We start from the raw sequence: 23,414 nt of genomic DNA on the forward strand, positions 1-23,414 counted from the left end.
TTTTTTTTTTTTTGTCTTTTGTATGAAAACGAGCCTCATGGTGCACGGCCAATCTTATTTTCATCTCTAATCATAAATTACTTAGACTCCACTTTATTGACATGTTTGATTCTAGTCATAGTCCCCGGGACCATGATGCCACGGTAGGACAAGGTAGTCACCCAGACACCCGCAGTTCGATCCCCAACTACGACGTATTTACAAGAATTTTCCTTCAAATGGGGATCGCAATCAAAGGATGCTGGGCATCTGGATTGGCCACTGCGTGCGCTTCCCGATTTACTCTGATGACCGGTGGGAAACTTTGGGATCGAACCGATCACCCCAGAGATTGAATCAATACGACTAATTGAGATTATCATTTTTTTTTTTTATTCTAGTCATAGATTCTCTTGGCCAAATTTAACTTTATTGTACCTTTTTTGATAGGTAAATTACTCTATTCAACCTTGATATAGAAAAAAAGCTAAGAATTATCATAACAACACTGGACAATGACTAAAACTATACATTTGTCTGAATTCATTAACATCAATCCTTGCACAAATGTCTGGCTTTCTGTAACTCACAAGAATATTTCAGACCAAATATGCAACACATTCAGCAAATAGAGCAAAGTAATATACAGCAACAGCGAAAGAAATGAGAAGAAGAAGAAAGTTAGAAAACTCAATTCCCAGGACAAATGAAAACAAAATAAGAAAAAAAATCGTGGTTTACACTGAAAACTATTTGGGATGCACTAGGGAAAAAATCAAACCTAAATCATAATATCTTGTTTGTTTGCAGAATGAAATTGTGAAATAGAAATATTTGTAAGAATAAGAATTGAATGAGAAACTTAAGTAAGAAGTCACAAGGAATAAATATTATAAAGCTTGGTTCATGAAATGGAATAGATATATTAAAAGGATCTATTATATCGACAGAAATAGAATTCTATGTATATGCTTTGAGTCAAGCATTTGAATTAAATTTTCCATCTATGAGTTGGGATATCAATCACCAAGAGGAACAAGAAGTACCGTGGGATGTGGCACTGACAAGGAATAGGAGGAACAAGCAGACAACAATCTGGAAGAGAAGAAAGAAAAAAAAAAAGTGAGGTGAAAGAAGCTCAAAACCAACCTACCTTACCAAGGGGTGGTGTCGAAGCATGTTGGCATATGGCTTCATCTTTCAAACCCTAACAACTTCCTCGACCACCACAATGTAGCCTCCAGTGCTCATTCACAGTATACTCAAGCAGTGCAACTCACTATGGGAAATGGATTGGCAGATAGAAGGTAGCCAAAGGTCAAGGATCCTCAAGTAGGAGCCTGCAAAGTTGAGAAGTGTTCCCTCTTTTAGCATATTTAGCTGCAAGTGTTTTGGGTTTATGAAGAACTCATCTTATAATCAGTGTCCATGTCTTTCTTGAGTGGCAAAAAGATCACAAGGATAATAAACCTTTTTCCTAGTACTGCCAACAAGAACTCTCAGTCTAAGGTCAGTACCGTTCTATATCTCAGTGCAACAGTACAACACTAAATCTCAGCCTTGTTGATCAATCAATGTGAGGGTTTAATCCTTGATACCATCAAGCTAAACCAACTTGCAATAAGTAAATTATATCTAGTAAACCTTAAGTGTATTGCAAAAAAAAAAGTCATGAAATGAAATTGCAAACAGGTTCAGGTTTTGCACAAGAGGTTATAGGTTGGTAACCTACTAAAAATCAGCATATAGAAATAAGTATATAGCTAGAAGCAGAAAATAATACCCGATTCAAATAACTCCAACGAAAGCCACTGCAACAACTCCATGCAATCAGACATAATTGCCTTAATTTTTATCAAAACTAAATATATATATATAAGAAAACTAGAATAAATTGTATGGTAAATGAAGGAAACTATAATTTGGTCTGAGGAAAACATGCCTCCAACTTTTGAAGGAAGGATTGACACAACAAACTACGAACAACAACATCAAATTCCCAAAGATAAGTTTTGGAACAACAGCTCAATGTATTAGAGCTTATTTTCAATCAGCAGACACAAAATTTGAAGCTTGACTTTGATTTGGGCAAAACATCCAAAGATGTTCAAAAGGGTAGCAACAATCAAATTAAAATGTTATTTTTTACAGTCAACTCGAGTGAAATATAAGCACCATTCATCACATCAAACAATTACTATAACCTTGTTCAAGAACAACAACTATCACAGAAATCAAGACCTTAACAGCATATAAGGGTCTCCACACTTAGCATATGTTATTACCCAATTCCCAGAAGCAAATTTAAGACGACAAGGAAAATCGCATCAACATATAGGACAGAACGCTGCTACCTTAGATCTTGTCAATATCTTCGTCCTCGAACTCGATGTAGTCATCGGCACCGCCCTCGTCCTCCTCGTCGAGCCCTCCGATGCCCTCGTTGAGGCGGATGTTCTCAGGGAGCTCACCGTAGGCCTTAAGTAGACGGGCCTCGTCAGGCATATACTTGAAGATGACGTCAGCCTTGTCGTCCTGGTAATCTCGGAGGCCGACGAGGATGATGTCCCCGGCGGCGATCCAGACCTTCTTGTGCATCTTGCCTCGGATGTGGCAGAGGCGCTTCGATCCGTCGATGCACATCGCCTCGCAGCGGCCGTTGCCGAGCATCCGGAGGACCTGGGCGTACTCCTGGCCGTCCTCCTTGAAGACCAGCTCGCGCTTCTCGTCGTCGGCCTCGTTCTTTCCCCTCTTCCGGTTCTTCCCTCCCTTTCCCTTGTTCTTCGGCATACTCGGATCAAAACCCTAGCGCCGGCCTCCCCCTTTCCCTGCTTCGTTTCTTCCCCGTGAAGGATCGCGTTAACCCGACGGAACGGCTGACCACGCGCAGCCCTAATTTTATCTTCCTCGAAGCGGGCGGATGGCCGTCGATCTGCGTCAACGCGAATCTCGAAGCACGATACTTGTGGTCCAATAATTTATATTCCTCACTTGTTATTTGTAAATCATTTAATAAAACAAATTCAAATAATTTATTATTTTGTCACACTTAAAAAAATATTAGAATATAAATAATTTATTATTTTCCCTTGACTTGACATCTCGTTTAAGTTCGTGGTGCATTTATTCTCTAAAATTTCATTTTCTTTCGCGTTCCTTTGTAAATAATAAATCCTTTTTTATTTTTTTAATCAAATATTTAAAAAGTGAAGTGATTTGGTATCTCAGATGTTATGCTTAATTATTTTAAAAAAAAATACTCTATCTCACACCACCACCACATCATATCTCAAGAAATAATTTACCTTGACCCTCGGACATAACTGGGTGGGCGAGTTAGTTAAGATATAACATATTTGTAAAAGAGGGCAAGAGTTTGAATCTCAGCAAAGTGGTCAATTGCAGCTTTTCAATTTACCTCCTCATATATGGTTGTGGGATCGATCATGTAAAGCTACTACAGTGGCGGATTCTAACTTTTTTACAAAAGAAACAAATCGTGTAAGGCCACTAGAGTGGCGGATTCCAACTTTTTTACAAAAGAAACAATTTATCTATGTCAAAGTACCTTATCTCAAATAATAAACACGGAGACATGTGTTGCTTGAAGTTTCGAGTTCGAGTCCTCTTAGCAACATGTACCTTGACTTATTCTAAGTGGTAAGCATGGAGATATGTGTTGCCTATAAGATTCTGGATTCCACTTTTTTTTAAAAAAAAAAGAAATAATAATAATTTTTTTAAAAATGCTTTAGAAAACCCTTATACATAATCAGTTTATAAGTTCTATCATTGATTGCCTAGTAGACATCTGCAGAAGATGTATTTGCAAAAATATATGGCAATACATCTCCAATCCATTAAAAACAACCAAGCCATGCGTTGCACACTCAAAACTTGAGTTTTCTCTACAATAAAAGATTAAATACAAGAGATTAATTAAACTTATTATTTTTTTTAAAAAAAAGTATGTAAAAATAAAACAAAAACAAAAACATTCCATTGATAAGAACCACCACCTTGGCCTTCGATTCAACGTCAGTTCTGAGACTTATAAACAAGCATCCAAAAGGCAGCAACAGCATAGAGCAGCACAGCTACAAGCATAAACACACGTATAAAAGAAAAAAAACATTTTTTAAATAATAATCATAATAATAAATCAAATTGTTAAAAGAATTGTATAAATATCTTTTAATATTATTCAATATTATTATTTTTAGTTTAAATCTTGAATTAAATTGATTCAGAATTTTTTTAAAAAAAAATAGAGACGTCCCTTACCATCCTTCGATGAAGGAAGGACTGTTATTGTGTTGATGCTGCGGGGGAGGTGGTTGAGCATAAGGTGGAAAATAGCCTGGAGGAGGGTAGTTCGACGGCGGGTAACTCCCTGGCGGAGGGTAGCCGCCTGGGTACCCTACCGGAGGATATCCTGATGGTGGGTACCCAGATGGCGGGTATCCCATTGGGGATGGATACCCTTGGGGTTGGTATCCTGGGGGTGGGTAACCTGGCGGTGCCTGATTAACGTCTTTGCCATGTTCTTCCATCGAAGGACCTTAATTAATTATCAAAATATATGTATTTTTATTAATTAGATAATAATAAATTATTATTATTATTATTATTATTAATAATTGAGTTTGTAAACAGTACGTACTTTGGGGAGGAGGGACTTCCGACGACGGAGGCAACGAAGAAGAGCACTGTTTGTGATCGGAGATCTTCTTCTCTTCCTCGTCCTCCTCGATCAATCCTTCCTTCGCTAATGAAATGATGGATAGGAGAGGGATGTAAATTGTTGATATAGGGCGATAACTGACCTTTAAAAGTGGATAAATTTAGAGGTTCAAATCACTGGTAAAGATATATGATTAGAATTGAAATCCTCTAAATTTAGCAAATTACGTACAAACAATCAATTATATTGGTTGGATAATTTTTTTAATATATATATATATATATATATATATATATATATATATATATATATATATATATATATATATATATATATATATATATATATATATATATATATATATATATATATATATATATATATATAGTTCGTCTATCCTGAGCACCGGATTCTTACGCACCGCGTGCGCACTCCTCCGACGTTCACGCGCTTCCGCCGCCCGTTCATCGCCGTCCGACCACCGCCGGCAGCCGGACCGGATCCGTTGGAACCGCAACTCGATGGCGCACATTCCGGTATCGAATTCCGGCCGGATTGGGCCGGAATCCGGCCAGAATTCCGGCCGAAACACGGCAGCAGTGACTGGCGCCGCTTCCGGCCGAAATCCGGCCGGATTCCGGCCAAATCGCGGCCGGAGACCGGTCGCGGTCGACGCGCCCGGCGCCGGGCGTCGACCGCGGCCAACAGACCGGTCCTCCGGCCGCGATTTCACGGCCGGAGACCGGCCGGATTTCGGCCGGATTCCGGCCAAATCGCGGCCGGAGACCGGCCACCGCCGGACCGCCGGCGAGTTGCGGTTCCAACGGGCCCGGTCCGGCGGCCGACGGTGGTCGGACGGCGATGAACGGGCGGCGAGAAGCGGCGGAGGTCCGAGGAGAAACACTGTGCAATGGACGGCTGAGATTGAGCGCGCGATCGGATGAACGGCCGAGATTCCGGTGCTCACGGGTGCTCAGGACGACGGTGCTCAGGATAGCTCTCCCGTATATATATATATCAGTTCGTCTATCCTGAGCACCGGATTCTTACGCACCGCGTGCGCACTCCTCCGACGTTCACGCGCTTCCGCCGCCCGTTCATCGCCGTCCGACCACCGCCGGCAGCCGGACCGGATCCGTTGGAACCGCAACTCGACGGCGCACATTCCGGTATCGAATTCCGGCCGGATTGGGCCGGAATCCGGCCAGAATTCCGGCCGAAACACGGCAGCAGTGACTGGCGCCGCTTCCGGCCGAAATCCGGCCGGATTCCGGCCAAATCGCGGCCGGAGACCGGCCGCGGTCGACGCGCCCGGCGCCGGGCGTCGACCGCGGCCGGTCTCCGGCCGCGATTTGGCCGGAATCCGAAATCCGGCCGGATTCCGGCCAAATCGCGGCCGGAGACCGGCCACCGCCGGACCGCCGGCGAGTTGCGGTTCCAACGGGCCCGGTCCGGCGGCCGACGGTGGTCGGACGGCGATGAACGGGCGGCGAGAAGCGGCGGAGGTCCGAGGAGAAACACTCTATATATATATATATATATATATATATATATATATATATATCTCATATTCTAAAAATACCTTAATTAGTTTTGACATTGTTATAATAGTTTTAATCAAAACTGTTTCAACATATATTTAACATTATACTAAGTAATTATATAAAATTTGTTTTAACATTTGAATCAAAATAATTCAAATATTAATTAAAGCTATTCTAATTTAATCAAAATTGATCAAATACTAGCTATTAGAGCGATTTTGATCAAAATTATTATAATTAGAATAATTTTATCAAAATTACTACAACATAGAGTATTTAATCAACGGTAAATCCACACCTGAATTCAGATGCATCTCATCTTCATTATTGTTGGAAGAACGTAAAGATCAAAATGAATCAATCATAAGACTTGATCTTCCGTAGTTACGAGCGGATGACGGTTCCGAAATCTCGATCTGGTGGGGAAAGCAAGATCACATCAAAGTGTCAAGCTAACCTTTAATTTCTCAATTAGATAAAAGGAGAATCTTCTTGGATGTATATATATAGGGATAACAATATATGCATATATTAATTAAGTTTTCAAGATACCTAATTAATTTGCTAATTATGCTTAAAAGATATATATAAGAGCTTAATTAGTTGGCTGTATATATATGAATGCCTACATATTAGGGTTAGGTTTCAACAATTTAGCATCCAAAGTGTTCAATAGTATATATATAAACCACAGTCCTCGTGATTGATATAATTAATTAACCTGTATTTACAATTATACTTCATTTTTTTTTGAAAAAAATAAGTTTAATTTATTGAATAATTCTTTTGTTGTTTATTTACATTTTCTAATTTCCTCCCTGTAGATGTGCATTAAATTTCCACCTGCCCCTTCTACCTCCCTCCCCGATTAAAGTTCTATATAAACCATCCATGGCCGCTCTTCTCTCTACGCTTCATCTTTAGCATCCACTCCTTCGGTTATTTCTGCAGACATGGCGCGCTCTATATCTCCTATCGCGGCAGCTCTGCTTCTGCTGGTGGCGCTGGCGGCGGTGCCGCGGGGCGAGGCGGCGCTGACGTGCGGGAATGTGGTGACGTTCCTGTCGTCGTGCATCCCGTACGCACGGGGCACCACGGCGGCGCCGTCGGCGGCGTGCTGCAGCGGGGTTCGGGGGCTGAACCAGGCAGCAAAGACGACGCCGGACCGGCAGACGGCCTGCAACTGCATCAAGTCGACCGTGGCCTCTCTCAGCGGCATCAAGCCCGCCGTCGTCAGCGGCGTCCCCGCCAAGTGCGGCGTCAGCGTCCCGTACCCCATCTCCGCCTCAGTCGACTGCTCCAAGTCTGTCTCTAGCTTCACTCACTGAGTCACTTTTCGAACTTAATGACTTAATTCTATGGATCTAAAAGATTATATGGATTTTTTTTGGTTGATTTGATTTGCTGCAGGGTGAAGTAATTAATTAAGAATACGTGTACGGTGTATCAGAATAATAAGCGTGGAGACGTGAGGCGAAATGCTCAGCGGTACTCCTACGTGTTACCTTTATTTGTGTCTTAATTATATGGAACTGCCTGTGTCGTCTACAGTACCTACTACGTATGGTGCTGATGGTATTGTACGTGCATGCAACTGCATGGTACGCATGTCTTGTAATATCGTACGTCATACTACAATGTTTAATCCGGTATTCCACATGGCTAGTCTACTCCGTATAAAAATGATAATCTCAGTTGACTCAATTCCAGAGGTGATCAATTTAGTCTCATGAAAGTTTTCCATCAGTCATTAGGATAAATCAGAAAGCCCACGTAGCGGTCAACCCAGATGTCCAGCATCCTTTGATTGCGATCCTCATTTAAAATTTTTCTTTTGTAAATATGTCATAGCTGGAGATCAAATCACGGATGCCTAGATGATAACTTGAATATCCTACCACGGCACCATGGCCCCAGAGACTAGTCTACTTCGTATAGTTTTTATTGTCCCGTGTTCACTCCCAAAGATGAATTAATAAACCATTTATTTTAATATGTTTTATACAAGTGATACGATGAATTGCTTATTTGATGAAAATAATAAAGGACATCATTTACCTTTTTTTTTTCTTTTTTTTCATCATTATTTTTTTTACTATCAAAATTTTCCCTTACCAAACAAATTATATAAATCATATTTATCAATAAATTTATAAAAAAAGTTAAAAATATCAAACTTACTAAATAATCAAATAATTTTAAAAATATAAAAATTTTAAACAATAGTATAAATTTAAATTAAAAGATTGATAGCATCTAAATAAACTAATTTCAAAGTAAACTTAAATTTAGCTCAAGTAAGCTTAAAAAAAATATAAATTTTGATTTGATTCTTTTTGCGGCCTCTTTTAACCCTACCCTCATGTAAATAATATGCCGATGATCACAAAGTATGTAATTTGCTATATGATTACTTCTGTCCTGCCAATAATTTTCTTGCTCGAACTAATTCAAAGTCTGGCTCTGAAGAAAAAGACATCTATGCACTAATAGAACTAGATTATCGTATGAATTGTAGAAGGAAAACTAGAAGTTTTAAAATGTTTTACAATAACTCCTATAAACTTAAACATTAATACTCTTAAGAAGATAAATCAGTATTTCTACTTGGACAGTAATCTGAATAGTGTTTGAGTAATGCTTTTAGAATAGACTTCATCAATTCAACCTATTAGATTCACGAATGGAAGATTAATTCAATCCGGTTGAAATAATAAAGACATTTTGAATAACATTTAAAGTGTCATAAAGTCCCAATTTAATCATCTTAGATTGGTAGGTGCTTAAATCTAATTTTTTTATTCATAAATCATGTTAGAAATTGATGTCTAATGTACCATTACTAGCAATAAATTCAAATCCAATTTGGCAATCATAATAAATGCAATTAATTCTGATCCCAATTTTCTGAAGAAAAAAAAAATAATGCCTGATATATCGAATTTCACTGCACTCCACTTGACTTCCCACCAATAGACCAGCAACCATACATTATGCAGATGCCATCAAATTATTGCATCTCCACAGATTTGACCTTGTAGCAGTCTCCCACTTAATGCTTCTTTATTAACTGACAAGGACTTGAAATATTTATCTGAATTCAATTAATGTTTGTAAGACAAAGATATGAATTTGTGAAGGCAACAGAGGACGATAGCATTCACTGGCTTAAATAGTACTACTGCTGTGGCATTATCACTGAAACCTACTTATCTGAATGAAACTAAGACATAGGTACAAGATATAATCAATTGATACCATCAAACCTCTGTAAGACAATAAAGTGATATTTATTTGTGCCGACGTAATATCAATATCAATCCTCAACCTGAACAATAAGTTTTGATTGTACCGAACGACCAACACCAAAAAGACGAAGAAAGAGAATAGTTTATTATTGTATAATTTAATTCTCGAAATTCTATATTATTATTCCATGGCTAGTAATGTTATAGCAATGCAGTATTTGTCTTCTCTAAAAATGATTAACCTGGTCAATTTACCAGAGTATAAAGACGGCTCCAGAATATAGCTGCAAACGTTCTCGTTCCAAAATCGGTCTTGAAAAAGTTAGTCAGGCACCATATCGCTATGTTATTTGACATCTTCAGAACCTCAACAACCTGCAAGAAGAAATAAGCAATTATAAATGCATCATTTATCAATCACATTGAAGACCTCAGTTGGCTTCTATTACCAGGGCAAGAAATCAGGCTGTAAAACAACACAACGATCAAAATATATCATCTGTTCCATCTAGATTACCTACTGATGTTGCTGAGCTCGAGCTCTGTCTCTCCCTACTAGTTCCTGATCCATCAATTTCGGTGTCGTTGAGTTTTCTCCACAACCCAATGAGACAATAATATCAGATCGTAAATGACATGACATTGGGTTGAACAAGTACAATTCCTAATATGTGATGTTAATCGTATAATGACACATAGTTCCATATACTACTGTAAAAACTATAAAAAATTATGAGTGGACATACGCATTAATTGTCATCAAATTACGAGCCAAATAGGAAGTTTTAGATTATCGAATAGAAAGAACTGAACATCAAAAAAATTGGAGCATTAATTGCACGAGTATCAAAAATTTCCATTACAGGTTCTTCAAAAGCCACTTATGGCGAACTAACTAGACAAACAATTGACGGCAAAAATCTAATGATATTCACTTTAAGGTTCATGGCCATGGTATGGTGGTTCATCAATATCATTGTTGTCAAAATGGTCGGCCATGTCAAATCTAAAAGAATCACCTACGAGTAGAGCGCCTCCGGAATGAAAATTCAAGCAAGGCAACTCAGTTGAAACAGTATCCCTATCAGAGGAACCATCACAAAACAACTGGCTGCTGCTAGTAATTGCAGAATGATTGTTCACCTTCTGCACAAAATCATTCAAAATATAAGTCTCCAATAACGCGTAATAGATGCAGATGGAATCAGCAAAATGAACGACTATTACTCACATTGGCACAAGAAAGCTTTTTGTCCAAATTGTTCAGCACGGAAGGGAAAACATTCATCAAATGTGGGCCGGATAGAGAAGGTGCTGAAGCCATAAGCATACGAAGCATCTCTCTAGCATTCTTCTCCATCAAAGATTCTGTCTTTGGAATCAGAGGAGTAACAAGACTTGGAATCAGCGGTGAAATGACAGAAGATATAGCCGGTCCAGCACCAACAAGATAGGTCTGGCCAGAGGAACAAAAATCGATCACCGGGATGTGGACAATTGGATCGGACATGAAAGGTGTAAAGATGGGAAGTTGTGAGCATGGCAAGCTCAATGACACAGAAATCGATGAAGGAATTAATGGAACAGTAACAAGAGTAGGGGGAGACAGAGCTCGAAGCTCAGCAACATCAATAGGCAGCTTAGATGGAACAGATGCCGCTGTGGATGAAGCAACAGGCAACAAAGAAGACAACGGTGGAAGAGGTATCAACTCAGAAGGTGTTGTTGAAATATGGAAAGGGTGCAGCGAAGATGGACAAGGGGGACGCCAGCAGTAGTTGGGAGAAAAAGAACTTGAACTACTAATCTGTGAAAGAGGTAGATGAATAGAGACAGGGCTAAATGATGAGAAAGGAGAAGGCAATGATGGGATATCAGGAAGGCAACTGGATAGTGTTGAACTTTCATCCATGTCACTTTGATTGCCATTCTCCCGTTTGCTCAAATACACAACATTTGTACTTGAAGTAGAAACTGAAGCAATCAGGTCAGAGCTTCTCGTTGATGTGCTCAGATGGGCATCTCCATGACGCTTCACTTTCTCCCTAGTCCGGATGGAGGATGATATTCTTGGCATTTCATCTTTGAAGCAGTTTAGCCTTGGACTAAGACTGCCTTGGCATAAAGAATGAACCTTTCCAGCATGTGCTGACATAGTGCGTGGACGCAACGATCGCAAAACTGAACATGGAGACTGACATTCAGTTTCACTGGGACTGGAGGTAGCTGGGCTAACTTCTACACTGCTGGAGCACCCGAGAAGATATGCACGAAGGTGAGTTGCAAATGAATCAAGGCGTGATTCAGATATTCCGGTAAGACAGGACAAAGAGGGCTTTCTTCTAAGTAAATCTTTCATCTGTGGCATGCAAATTATACATCCTAAGCAAGCATTTTTCATAAATAAGACCTACACCTACAACATATTCATCATTGAGTATCATTCTGCATAAGTAGAAACATCACTCCTTTAAGGATGATGCCAGGACAATGTACTAATACTCTATGCTACTCAGACACGATGCGGGAATCCAACACAGGTATATATATATACTGAAGTCCCAACTTGTGATTTTTTTTTTTCACTGAGGACATGGGAACTACATATAATGTATACAATAGTATATAGTATATGAATGTATATAATATTATACAAGTATATAGTGTGTATATAAGATTTACAGCTTTAAGGGCATTTTGGAAAAGGTATAAAAGCTTGAGGGACAGACTTCTTGAAATGTTTCCTAATATAATCAGCTTACTATTATTATATAGTAAATGTAACCAGTCTCATGATTCTCATGAGTCACCTCCTCCAACGATCTCCAGACTTGTCACCTACTCACTTTTACCAGGATGCCATTTTCACAATGGCTTCCCATGTCTTCCCTTCTCATCCACCTGCTTCTGCTTTGCAATGGCTTTCACATCATGCGCTAGGAAGCAATATTTTATTCCCCCTCTGGTTCTTCCTCCACATACTTCTTCTTCCTCATTTCTTCCTTTGTGGAATTTTCTTGATTTCCTTCTCAGGAGATAACAAGTCCAACAGACTATACTCATATATCATATTTGTACCCATGTTGTACCATGACAATATGGTACAAAAGGAAGAATCACGAGTCCAAGTAGCAATGCTAATAATGCATAATGCAACTATAACAAAAACTAGAGAATGAATAAATACAAACCTTATCAAGCAATCCAAGCCCATGGCTCTTAGACTTCTCTGAGCACCAATAATACAAGATCTGAGGTCCAGGTAGCTTTAGCAGGAAGGAACGACCAGAAGCATCAGCATATATCTCTTCAATAACCACATCAGGACTATCTCAGTCATTACTCAAAACACCTAATCTCTCTGTATGTCCATCATCCCCAATGAATAAGAGGCGCATGTTAGAAGATGGCAAAAGATTGAGATTTAGTTGTCCCCTGAATAAAGAAAGAAAACAAGGCCTAAAAAACTTAACAAAACACCTTAAGAATATAAATAAAATAAGTGAGAAAGAACATTCAAATATGAAGTGAGTCTAAGAACACTTTTGACAAGCCAGGCACAAATAATTGAAAGACGAAAGAAATAAATTTATGGGCAGAGTATTTAATCTTTATTGATATTTTTTTGCATGTTACCAAACATGTTCAACAGGCTGCTGAGCAAAGTCTGTCTATTGTATACTGAAAAGAATAGACAAAAAAACACTCATGAATAAAGTTTGTTTACTGTAGACTGCATGGAAATGCTTAACAGGGCAGATAAATTGTGTTAGATTTACAAATGCACAGTGATTGAATATTATCCATCATATACGTTGAACATGAGAGAGTAAATGCTAAATTAGAATCTTGGCGAGAAACACTAGAAGAGAAAGGTTTTAGGCTTAGTAGAGTAAAGACAGAATATATGGAATTTAAATTTAGCAATATTGAACGTAATAAGACAAATATTAAAATAGGAGATGATGAGTTGTCTGGAACTGAGAGTTTTAAATATTTAGGATCATTTTTGCAAGCCGATGGAGGGATTGAGAGAGATGTCTTACATAGAATACAAACAGAATGGTTGAAGTGGAGGAGAGTATCAGGTGTTTTATGTGATCGTAAAGTGACTCTAAAACTTAAAGGAAAGTTCTATAAAACGGCAGTTAGACCTGCCATGTTATATGGCGCTGAATGTTGGGCTATGACTCGAGCACATGAGCAAAAGATGAGAGTTGCGGAGATGAGGATGTTAAGATGGATGTGTGGACATACGAAGATGGACAGAATAAGAAATGAGAGCATTAGAGAGAAAGTTGGAGTTGCATCTATTGAGGAAAAACTCCGTGAGACACGTTTAAGGTGGTACGAACATGTACTTAGACGACCGATAAATGCTCCAGTTAGGCGGTGTGAAACTATGACAAATACGCATATCAAACGAGGGCGAGGTAGACCAAAAAAGACTTGGTTAGCAACAATAAAACAAGATAAAATTTATTTAAATATAAATGATGATATAATAGGAGATAGAGCTCAATGGCGTAAAAGGATCCATATAGCCGACCCCACTTAGTGGGATAAGGCTTGGTTGTTGTTGTTGTTGTTGTTGTTGTTGTATATACGTTGAACATGATCATAAAGCAAACTGTACCAATGGCACCAGTTGTTTTTTTAAATACATTTGCTCTACATTTGTTGATTTCATAGTTGGTTTTCTACCATGGTCAATCCTCTAAATCCAACTGTGAAAAAAGGTGAGATTTGACCTATCACCCAAATTTGGGTATAAGCATATAATATTGATATTGATCTAGGTGTCTGCACTGCATTTTTCAAAATGTTTACATAATCAATGAGGATGTTGGTCTCAACCTGACGTGTTGGTGTCGAAATATCCTGTGTGTGGCACAAGGTAGAAAGGAAAACAAAGATGAAGGGTAAAAATTTATCAGAACATAAAACAAATAACCTATTTTCTTATAAAGAATAGCATTGGCACAACTTCATTTGTTTGTGATCTTTGAACACAAATGCTAATTCACTAGAAGGTTTCTAAAGTAGGAAAGTACTTTCACTTATGAAAGAAGTTTTTGAAGGACCAGAGTTAGAGATCCAATAGAAAAACATTTGCAAAGTAATATTGACCACAAAATACCAATTATTTGATGAACAACTAAGAATAATATCCACAATTCAGAGAGGATATGCTTGGTTTAGGTATTGTACTTTTTGAATGTCAAAGAAGATTGGTTCGGTCCCATGGAAGTCTTCTACCAAAGTAAATCAGAAAGCACAAATGATGCTGTGTCGCTCCGTAGCCAACATTCAAGATTGTCTTTCTACTAGAAGAACTTAATTCACAATGTGTCGGAGTTAGAAATCGATCCATAAATATATATTTAATTACAAAAATATCTTACCATTGTACCATTGCCCTAAACACACTTTATCTTCCACCTTTTGCAGTTGACAACTACGATGGAAGAGAATATTATCTCGGCTTGTCTCTAGATTCAAAGTCTTATCCTCTTCTGTAATTCTGCTCCATCGTAACCAAATCAACTATGCCCCGAGACCTTTATCTTCCACCTTTGAAATTGCTTAGAGTTGTTTTGATTAAAACAACTTCATCTTATAGTTCTTGTAATTAAAGCAATTTCGCTTGGGAGCTGTTATGATTAAAATAGCACCTCCAAGACAACTTTTTTAATTATTAATTTTTTAAATTAGTTATTAAAAAAATAGAAAATTAAAAAACTAAAAAATATATATATTTTTTAGAATATTACTTTTTATTAATTTTCGTTTATAATTTTAAAATATTTTTATTAAAATCTAAATTTTAAAAATAAAATATAGATAAATTCGTATAAGAAGCAAGCAGGCGCAATTAAGTTTGTACGCAGCGCACATTGCATGCTGCATAACTCCAAGCTGTTGAAAGTTATAATTCATCCGCAGCGCGCGGGCACGTGCGCTGCGGAAAGTTGCATCCGCAGCACGCGGACGCGCGCTGCGGAAAGTTGCATCCGCAGCACGCGGGTCGCACGCTGCGAAAAGGTGCAATGTTTCGCAGCACGCGCCCCGCGCGCTGCGGAAAGGTGCATCCGCAGCACGCGCCCCGCGCGCTGCGGATAATTATATTTTTAATAAATACACAAATATATACACAAATAGACCTATATACACAAATATATAATACAAATACAAATAATTATAACATGCTCAAAGCTCTAACATTTAAACAAACCACCATTTCTAAGTGAGCTCCATGTAAATTGTTCTTATTTTAGCAACTATGAGGAAAAAAACTTAAGAAAAAAGAAACAAGAGAAAAAAAATCCATATCATCAGGATATTATATCAACTATTTAAAACAAAAACTGCTTGCAAGCCCTCCTACATGACCCATTAATTTAAGAATAATTTCACTATTTAATATACTAGTCGAACATTAATTTCAGAAAAGTAACAAATGAGGTCAAGGATGAAACAGTTCAAATCATTTTGGACAAGTCAAATTTGCATGACAGAAGACTAACAATAAAATGCAGAAATAGAATTTGTAGATCACTTTATTAAAGTAAGCAAAACAATAACATCAGAAACATTAGGACATAAACAGTGAGGACCAAAAGCGACCAACCAAGTCTTATGGTCAAAGAAGAGGGAATTTCCTAAATCAGAAAGATATTTTCCTGGTAAAGAAGGGGTTGGTCAAGTGTCAAACTAGAGCTTTGTATCCCTGGAACGAGAGAAAAAATGAGTGAAAGAGGTAACAGAAAGAAAATGAAAAAGAAGAGAAAATTTGATATTTTCTCAGGTCAAGTTTCCGTGAACAAGATGAGAATTAAAAAAAAAAATCAACTAGCAATTGGAGTACAAGGCATAAGCTTTAACAACCACATGGGTAAAGCGTCTGGAAACCATTTCTATTATTTTCTATGCAATTTGGGCAGGAAAAAAAGAAAAAGGAAGTGAAAGTTTTCCTATCATTTACTTTTCTTAAACAATTTCCTATAAAAAAAATATTCAATTTCTCTCTGTTCTTCCTCTCCATTCTCGCCTACATAGCATAGATTATAGTGCTGGAGATAACTACAAAGACATTGGCATAAAATGCATTAGTGGCAAGCAGAACTTATAAGTTAGAAAATAAATGAGGCTAGCATACAACAAAAATGTTCCTTTATGCAACAATATAAAAGTAAAATACTTGAAAACCTACTAAAAGTGTGTAACTTGCCCACTTCAATTGCATAACCATTTTCTCAAAAAGATACAAAAAAGCAGAAGTCCATTATTATGTGTCTTTCACCAATACAAAAGAACAGAATGAAACATTATGGATCTTTCACCAAAACTCAGCTAAAAGCTAAGTATGCATACATCCTAATAAATATCTACTAGTAGAAATGGATCCTATTGCTAGAAACAAAAATGAAAATAAATGTATCATAAGTCCATGTAAGAATCTACCTTCTTTTGCTCATAAATCACAGATCTTAATAGAACATCACAAACGCCCAATTTACCTACAAATCAAAAGACATTTTTACTTGAAATGATGAACCATGCCATCACTAATAAGCTCAGATAGAATCCTGCAATCATTGATAAACAACAAAGATGGTATATCTTCCGAGCACTGGAAAAGGATTAACTTAATATAAAAGTTCAAGTGATCTCACATCCTAATAGCAGACTAGCTAATAGCATAAAAACCACAATGATAATTGAAGTGAAAATGAATATAACAAGGCTAGAGTAAGACAATTGGAAGTTTATTAATCAGACTTGATAGAATAGATCAAAAGTGGAGTGCCACAAAGTTCAAAGATATCCACCATATACCACTGGGTTGGTAAAACAAGAAGATCCTATCCTTCACACTTCTCATACTGATTGTCCAACCTATAACAGTTTGAACTGATGAACACAGCTTCTTGTCTATATGGGAGACATATGTTTAGCCATACTAGCAGTGATGTTCATGAATGGTTCAGAATATTCTAATGATTTGTATTTTTGTACCATCAAATGAATAAATATCATTATGCACAACCCATGAGTCATTATAAGAGAGGTTTCAAATGAGATTATTGTAAGAATGTCTCAAGAGCATATAATTAACCTAAGGTCAGCTGAATCAGTACTCTAATTATGAGAATTTCCATCAAATATAGAGTTATAAAATCCTTAACGATTAAAGAAATGCAACCACTAAAAGATGGCCACATTACAAAAATATAGCTTTCATGCTGTCACCCTCAAGTATCCCATAGGTTATGAATTCTGATCTAGATTATGTAAAATTAGGGGAAAACTAATATTTTCCTAACCTCTCTTAATACTTCCATTATGCACTTGCACAGAAATAAATCTTGTAATCAATATAGTAATCATTTCTGCATCTATTAAAAGTTAATCATTTAGGTAAGGAAAAAGGCTACTTTTCAACAAAGAAAATTTTCTTGAATCATATTGTAGTCTCTTATTCAGGACATCTCACATATATTTCTTTTTTGTGTCAATTTCACATCATTAGTTTTTAGTGTTCAAGTGATTTCAGTAGTGAATTATTTTTTCTGCTTTCTAAATTTCAATCATGATCCAAACCTATCAGAAATTATGTTGTTGCAAAGCTTTCATATTAAATGCTTCGAGACAAACTAAAAATTTATGAAACCATTTTTGTTTTCATCAGAATGCATATTTGACATCATATCTAGCAATCTAATGCTTGAGTATTACTAATATTTGTGGGAAATCAAGGAAGATCTTACAATAGACACTCTCTCCCTACAATCTACATTAAAAAAAAAACATTGGAAACAGGAGCTGACCTGCATTTTTCATGCAGAATCACTGCAAGAAAATTGAAACCGTCAAAGATCAATAATCTATCTGAAACCTTAATTCAATATGAGTCATACAACTAAGAAAATAACCGTATGTATATATTGTTTGTCAACATTAGTGACTATAACAGCCATAGAAGGTCATAGAAAGAATTCAGATGCTGATTTGACATAAAAAATAAAAAAGAAGCATAAACAATTATATCAAAGACAAGAAAACAGAAGATTATCTTTCTGCTTTGAGAGGAGTATAAAGGGGAAAAGTTAACATATCAGAACGAATACATTTCAATTCGTCAAGTTTGTTGCTCACCTTTTATCAATCGGGCATAGAATGTTCCCTTGCTTCATGACCTTCCCTACACGAACAGAAACAAGAGGAACGCACAAGCACCTTGCTAACATCCCTACTTCCGACGTTTCAAAATGCTGATCACGTATAATAAAAAATAAATAAATAAAAATAAGCACCAGAAAAGGGGGAAAGGACTAATGTATATAAAAAACATACTATAGCATTCTCAATGGAAATAATCCTAATTTTCAAAACCGATATTCTGGGTAATGAACGGCAACCTGGCTTAACTGCGCCAGAAGCCTCTCCTCCGCCGGTCTGCCTGATACGTTGAGCTTAAGCAGAGGCTTCGACCTCTCGTCCGCACGGCAGGCGCCAGGAACCTGCAGGTCCAGCGCCTGGAGCCACGGCAGCACCGCGGCCTCCCGATCATCCGATTCTCCACTAAGAACATCTCTAAGCCTCCGGGCGAAATCGTCTCCACCGGGGCTGACCCTTTTTGTCCCCGAAGAAAGATCCGCCGAGGGCGAGGCCGGTTCGTCTCCGTCGGGAGACCGATCCGAGCCATCGCTCCGGCTGAGGTCATCGCCTTTCCTCGGAGGAACCATAGCGAAACCCTCACGCTTCTCTCGCCGATGAGATGGAGAAGAGCAATTGAAGAGACAGACCGACGGGATGAGCGATCAATGATGCATCGGAAAAAGGTGGACGAGGCGGAATTATGAAGCCGAGTTTAGGGGAGGAGTTGCGGTCCGCGTATCCGTTACACTTGCCTGATCACCGATCCGCCAGAAAAATGACGAGGCCACATGACGACGACGGTGGGCGGCATTGGTGAAGTAGTGTGGGCCAGGATGTGAGATCAGGAAGGAGTTGAACGCTAGGCGTCAACGACCCAAAAGAAACCCGGTTCGGATGAAGCGGTTCAGGGATGGAATGGCGTGGGAATACTTGTTAATAAAAGATTATGTGCAACAGCAATCACAGAGGGAGTAAGCGATACCGAAGAGCTTCACTATGAAGGAATCTGATCATTATTCCAGCAGCTTTGGCAGCAAGAAAGAAGACTCTGGTGTCAGCCATGAGCTCCTAAGAGAGCCTGACTTGTCAACGACAGCATCATGTAACAATTTCATTATGTAACAGTTATTCTGCTCTTGGTAAGCTGCAGAGTACTCTGGTGACAGCCATTAGCTCCCGAGAGAGCCTGATTTGTCAACGACATCATTATGTAACAATTCTTCTGTTCTTGGTAAGCTGCAGAGTACTCCGGTGTCAGCCATGAGCTCCCAAGAGAGCCTGACTTGTCAACGACATCAATATGTAACAATTCTTCTGCTCTTGGTAAGCTGCCGAGTCAGAACTCGTTCAGAGTTAAAGCCCAGGAATTTGCCTCAGGATTTGTGGATTGCTTCGTGCAGCGTCGTTGCATAACTGGGAGAGATGCAGATCAGGAAGAAGGCTTGCTTGACACATCTGATTATTCAACCACCTCAGTAAGTATGTTCTCATCCTTTTGCAACTGATAACATCCTTGAATTCCTCAGATTGACTCTTCGATTGAAACTCAAGCAAGCATTTTTTTTTTACCTAATCAAGAACCCTGCAATAGTGCATATTTTCATGTACCCAAAAATCTAAGTTACCCAAAGGAAATTTGATACCAAAAGGTACATGCCAAAGAATTTATTAAATGTTCACCCTTCTTTGGTGCTGGATCACAAGATTTTATTGGGAAACAAGAGGGCGGTGGATTGTGATTACTAGAAGTTGCTCTAATTACAAATTTTCACCTAACCAACACAATCGACAATTAAGACTAACAAAATTTGCCTAATTAAGTTATGCAAGTGTGTGCAATCCTGAATGCAAATTATACAATGTATCACGAATAAGAAACAATAAGAATGTAAGTTAATCATGACCTTAATGATGCTAATCCAAAGATATAAGGCAATTTTAGTGAGGAAGTTTTTGAAATCTCCCTCAATTGAGTCGACCCCACCTAGGGACCTCTTTCCTATAATTTTGACAAAGTTATAACACTAGATAATCCATGGCAGACAAAAATACAAGAGTTCCTCTCTACTAAACCCTCAGATTAACAGCCAATTCTTACCTTATTTCCAGGGTCCCTCCTTTCACCACTTTGGTAGCTCTTCCTATGGTAGATACAAAATTTTGAACCTCTAATCTATTCTACACAATCAGCAAAATTAATGTTCATGGAATTTAAAAAATTTACCAGAAGAACAGAACTTTAAAATGTTAGTCTATTTCTTTTCAGAATCAATTTATATACATAGACTTGGAAGTGAAAACATGATAGCTTAAATATACAACTTAACATCTAGATCACATTTGTTTGTATGAGGTTTATGGAATTAGTATTTTCATACAGCGTTAAAGATCCCCTCCACAACTATTGCAATGCAGCCTCAAAACTATCAACTAGCAGTAGCAACTACAGATACAGAAATGAGAGTTCTTATGACAAAAGTGAATCACAGCAAGAAAGGATAATCTTCTCTATCCATGAAATAGGCCACATCAAACTTTGCCATAGAAAACAGAATTGGGTAAGGATGATTTGGTGCAATATATAAGGGCAAACTCAAGGATGGAACCCTAGTTGCAGTAAAACAAGCCAAAAAGGTTTAAAGCTGTTTTTACTGATCAATCAACTATAATTTTTTTTCCCTTGGAAGAGTAATGATTGCACTGAAAAGTGAGAAATATGCGTTAACTTCTACTGACTGATAAACATTGCAGAATATGCATGACATGCACTTAAGCGTAGAGTTCAAGAGTGAAATAGAAATTTTGTCGCAAGTGGAGCATCCGAACCTAGCCAGACTTCTCGGATACCTGGAGACTGATAGTGAATGTTTGATTGTGGTTGAGTATGCTGGCAACAGCAATCTACGTGAACACTTGATTGTGGTAAGCAATGTTCTTTTCCCTACACTGAATCCATATAGATTCAGAAAGAAAAAAGTACAGAAACATAGCAAGTTTCAATATAAAAAAACATATGGCAGTTTCAACAACAAAACATGTTCACATTGCTTGCGATAGTAAATAATGAAATGTCCGAATAGAACTCACCTCTAGTTAGCAGGATTAACTGAAAAATGCAAGCTTGGTTCTTTTGGTTTGTTTGACCTGACAGATCATCCGATCATCCACAAAGACTCGAACATTCTGCTGACGGAGAAGCTCCGGGGGAAGGCGGCAGACTTCGAGTTCGCCAGGCTGGCAGAGGAGGACCCCAAGAAAACACACGTCTCGACCCAGGTCAAGGGCACGTTGGGGTACCTCGATCTGGAGTATCTCCGCACCTACCAGTTCACGGAGAAGAGAGATGTGTACTCCTTCAGCATCCTCCTGGTGGAGATGATCACAGGAGGGCACCCCAACGAGCGTGGCCTTGCCATCCGGGAGATGTTTTATTTAAATTCATCATGAACTCTTGGAGTCTTTTTAATCTTGCTTGTAGTCTTGTTGATAATTTTTAAATTAACATTTTGGGTTAACAAATTGTTAAGCACAGGAACTCTTGGCAGTGGGATGGTCACCTGTGAAACGGCCTGTTCAATGACGATTGTTGGCCAGTTGTCTAACAAGAAGGCTGATGATGCACCCGCATCGCAAACCAAGCAGTTGCCTGGCAATATGGTGCAATCACATAACGAGTTGAGTATGAGCATCTCAGTATAATTTCCCCATATTTATCTTCAAGGGCAATCATAGTGCAAGGATAACGAAGGATATTCTACATCATTGATGCTCTGTCCAACTCGAAAACTGAATATATAAAAAGAGAGACTCATCAAAAATTGAAGATGTGCACTAAATATATAATTGGTTTGATATCAACCCACTGATTACAACCCTCTTCCCAAAAAGATCAGCAGGAGGATGGTGAATATATTCAAATAATAGTGTTGGAAATACAATGTGACCCCGTACATGTTAAATTATGTAATTTTTTGGAGCACAAATACATTAAAAACCATTAACAAATTTGAAAGGAAAAAAAATCCATTAGGTTGATGTATTGATCTCAGTCGAAAAAAGTCTTCAAGACCTTAAATGGGTTGCAGAAAGATAACGCAGAAAATATTCACATCACAGATCAAAATGCCAACCAAGCCACAGAAGGTTCGATTCTAAAAATTACATTACAAAAAAATATGGATAGTGATACAAACTTATTTTATTCTAATTCATGATATTTCAGCAAATTTAGTTTACTTTGTTTAACTCTTAGTTTGCTTTTAATTAGAAGACCGTTTTCATATATATTTTTTCTCGAAACCATGAAATCAAGAATTTGTTGCTCAAAAAATTATAATGACGCTGTACCAACCTTAAACATGTTGAAGAAGCTTTTTGTCGATAGATACATGAAGAAAAAACCAAAAAAAAATCAAGAGAAACTCTATAAGTTGAGGTGATTTCAATGGATTATAGTTAGAATAAATAACACAAAAGAGGAAATAGTATACTTAAAAGCATGAAGAATTTGTAGCTAAAAAAAAACTAATCATTCGGTACCAAAATCGTGCATGAAATGGATTTCTCATAAAATTCTTAGGAGATGAAATGAAACTAGAAACTGATTTGGATCATTTAAATTGTAACCACCGACCCATGAGGCCATGATCCAAACGCCAAGACCCAAAAATTTTGTACAAAAAACTACAAATATTATTAAAAAACTGAAAAGTAAGTACGAGAGACAGATCATATTCAGAAAACAAGCACGATTGATGAAATATCTAAACAGCGCCAAAATCACATAGAATACTATGT

General features: G+C 38.0%; 2 protein-coding genes, 2 non-coding genes and 2 pseudogenes across 4 annotated transcripts; 2 read left to right on the top strand and 4 right to left on the bottom strand.

The window, feature by feature from the left end:
- Positions 1–2,083: 2,083 nt before the first annotated feature.
- On the bottom strand, positions 2,084–2,849 carry LOC141814887 (eukaryotic translation initiation factor 1A). The gene has a single exon (XM_074702841.1). The coding sequence runs from the start codon at positions 2,767–2,769 to the stop codon at positions 2,335–2,337; it is 435 nt and encodes a 144-aa protein (XP_074558942.1). The 5' UTR covers positions 2,770–2,849; the 3' UTR covers positions 2,084–2,334.
- A 4,311-nt stretch (positions 2,850–7,160) lies between these two features.
- LOC141815216 (non-specific lipid-transfer protein-like) lies at positions 7,161–7,535 on the top strand. The gene has a single exon (XM_074703133.1). It carries the CDS (start codon positions 7,161–7,163, stop codon positions 7,533–7,535), a length of 375 nt encoding a protein of 124 aa, XP_074559234.1.
- A 2,180-nt stretch (positions 7,536–9,715) lies between these two features.
- Positions 9,716–19,282, bottom strand: LOC141815667 (uncharacterized; annotated as a pseudogene).
- A 146-nt stretch (positions 19,283–19,428) lies between these two features.
- LOC141815217 (calmodulin-binding receptor-like cytoplasmic kinase 1) lies at positions 19,429–22,064 on the top strand (annotated as a pseudogene).
- A 236-nt stretch (positions 22,065–22,300) lies between these two features.
- On the bottom strand, positions 22,301–22,389 carry LOC141815729 (small nucleolar RNA snoR26). Its single transcript, XR_012600600.1, has one exon. It is a non-coding gene; the product is annotated as a small nucleolar RNA snoR26 (small nucleolar RNA).
- Positions 22,390–22,654: 265 nt separating this feature from the next.
- LOC141815731 (small nucleolar RNA snoR27) lies at positions 22,655–22,740 on the bottom strand. The gene has a single exon (XR_012600601.1). It is a non-coding gene; the product is annotated as a small nucleolar RNA snoR27 (small nucleolar RNA).
- Between the last annotated feature and the right edge of the window lie 674 nt (positions 22,741–23,414).

This window comes from Curcuma longa, chromosome 21, assembly GCF_044706935.1.
Source record: "Curcuma longa cultivar G26 ecotype Majalengka, Jawa Barat chromosome 21, ITB_CL_G26_1.1, whole genome shotgun sequence".
Lineage (NCBI taxonomy): Eukaryota > Viridiplantae > Streptophyta > Magnoliopsida > Zingiberales > Zingiberaceae > Curcuma > Curcuma longa.